This window comes from Sinohyriopsis cumingii, chromosome 17, assembly GCF_028554795.1.
Source record: "Sinohyriopsis cumingii isolate HCF-2022 chromosome 17, ASM2855479v2, whole genome shotgun sequence".
NCBI lineage: Eukaryota > Metazoa > Mollusca > Bivalvia > Unionida > Unionidae > Sinohyriopsis > Sinohyriopsis cumingii.
The window spans coordinates 30,860,130-30,862,023 of record NC_142977.1 but is presented as its reverse complement, the minus strand read 5'-3'; the positions used below and the strand labels follow the sequence as shown (position 1 = coordinate 30,862,023).

Sequence of the window (1,894 nt, the reverse complement as noted above, 5' to 3'; positions counted from 1 at the left end):
AAGACATAAGGAGAATAGGAGACGTGGAAAGCCTAGTTGAAAATGTCGTCTCGTGTACTTTCCTTTAGATACAACCACTAACGCAATCTGCCTTAATGATCTCCCATGAATATTCAGAAAGAAAGAAAGAAAGGAAGAAAGAATGTGTGTGTGTGTGTGTGTGTGTGTGTGTGTGTGTGTGTGTGTGTTTCTGCATGTATAATTTATTCCGTGAAGAAGATCGTTTAGATTTTGGCTCAATAATAGATCAACAAAAAAAGCATAGATACTGAAACATTGTGATTGGTGTTGGGTGCTATTCGAGTCCAATCCAGTGAGGGGGATAATAGTCTTCCCGGCTCATTCGTTTGTCCAGTTGACTACCAGGCTTAGGAAAACCTTTAAAGTAAACAACATCTCCACCTGCAAGCCACGCTCCCCACCAGCCAAATGTTCCTGACGTAACAATCATATGATCACAAAGGGTAAGTACCGCCATATCCGTTCCAGGATTCATGAAACTGATAAATACAGTATCATTATCTTCATGCAGATTATCCTCGCACCAATGAATTCCATCACTTACAACTATGAAGAGAGTGCTGAGGTACTTTTCTCTGAAATAATTCATGGACTTTTTTATGAAAGATATGGGTGCCACGCTATAGCCAGATGCACCAGCACTCTGGGTCGCTAGGTCTCCTCGACGCACGTGAATACCTACAATCGTTCTATTTCCTGGTCTATAACTGTCCACAAACTGACGAGCCGGTTCATATATATTTGGTTTAAAAGTGAATGAACTTCGAATCAGATTTTCGTCTTTATAAAAATATTTCCAAGACTGGTAATACCCTCCTAGGGACCAATTCTTGGAAGTATCGAGACTCATGATGTCGCCGTCGTATTTGCCGTAGCTTTTCTCACCAAATATTTTCAAATTTGTCAGTCTCATTCTGCTAGTCCATGAAATCAAGAAGAATTTATTGATCCTGTGATCAGAACGAAGAATAACGGTGTAATTTAGTCGCTTGGCACAGCTCAGCAGTGTGGCAAATTGAAACATGTTGTTACCAAGGCGACCGTTTCCTGAAATCGTCATGAAGTGAGTTTGTCTAAAATTATCTTGGTTTGTGTTAGCGACCTGGTTCGTATTAAACGAAAATCCATGCGTTCTGCCCTTAAAAATGCCTGGCAATATATTTCCTGCTATACGCCTTAAATGAGACGAATATTTTACAGTCTCACTAGTTGCCAATATGCGATTGCTTTGCTGAAAGCTAGATATATCTTTTATGTCACGAACAATCTTATCCGATATCGATAGATTTCTGTACAGCACCAACGGTATTGTAAGCTTTGTTAGTACTACTGATCCAGTAATACTGGTATATTTAACTATATACATCATGAATATTCCAAGTGAACAAATCATCAAAATTACAATGCAACGAATCTTTCGTCCTTTGAAACAACCCTCCTTCCACACATTCCATGAATGACCCTTGCATATCGCGCCCATTTCGGATCGGAATGAAAACCAAGAACGATCTCGGTTTCTACTTCGCTAAGAGCAGCATCAACTAAATAGTCGTAATGAAGCTTACGAGGCGAAAAAGTCAACAATGTTTCTTACCTTGCAATCTGGAAGACATATCAAGTTAAATGTATTGTTTGACTCATGACGCTATGAAGGGCTGATATAGAATGTTCCAGCTGAAATCGACAGTATTGATCAATCATTACACTTAGGTTGTAACAATGGAATGAGAGAAAATTGATCGACTGTTGCACTGGCTCCGGCCGAAAAAGAAATATATATATATATATATATATATATATATATATATATATATATATATATATATATATATATATATATATATGACTTATTCGGCGTGCAAATTTGGTGAAT

The 1,894-nt window shown here is 38.1% G+C and overlaps 1 protein-coding gene across 1 annotated transcript; it reads right to left on the bottom strand.

Annotated features, from left to right (window-relative positions):
• Nucleotides 1-295: 295 nt before the first annotated feature.
• LOC149778353 (galactoside alpha-(1,2)-fucosyltransferase 1-like) lies at nt 296-934 on the bottom strand. The gene has a single exon (XM_089938322.1). The coding sequence runs from the start codon at nt 932-934 to the stop codon at nt 296-298; it is 639 nt and encodes a 212-aa protein (XP_089794448.1).
• Between the last annotated feature and the right edge of the window lie 960 nt (nt 935-1,894).

What these genes read in the sequence shown, in the direction of transcription:
- LOC149778353 (XM_089938322.1), bottom strand. Translation starts at nt 934, where the DNA reads ATGAGACTGACAAATTTGAAAATATTTGGTGAGAAAAGCTACGGCAAA.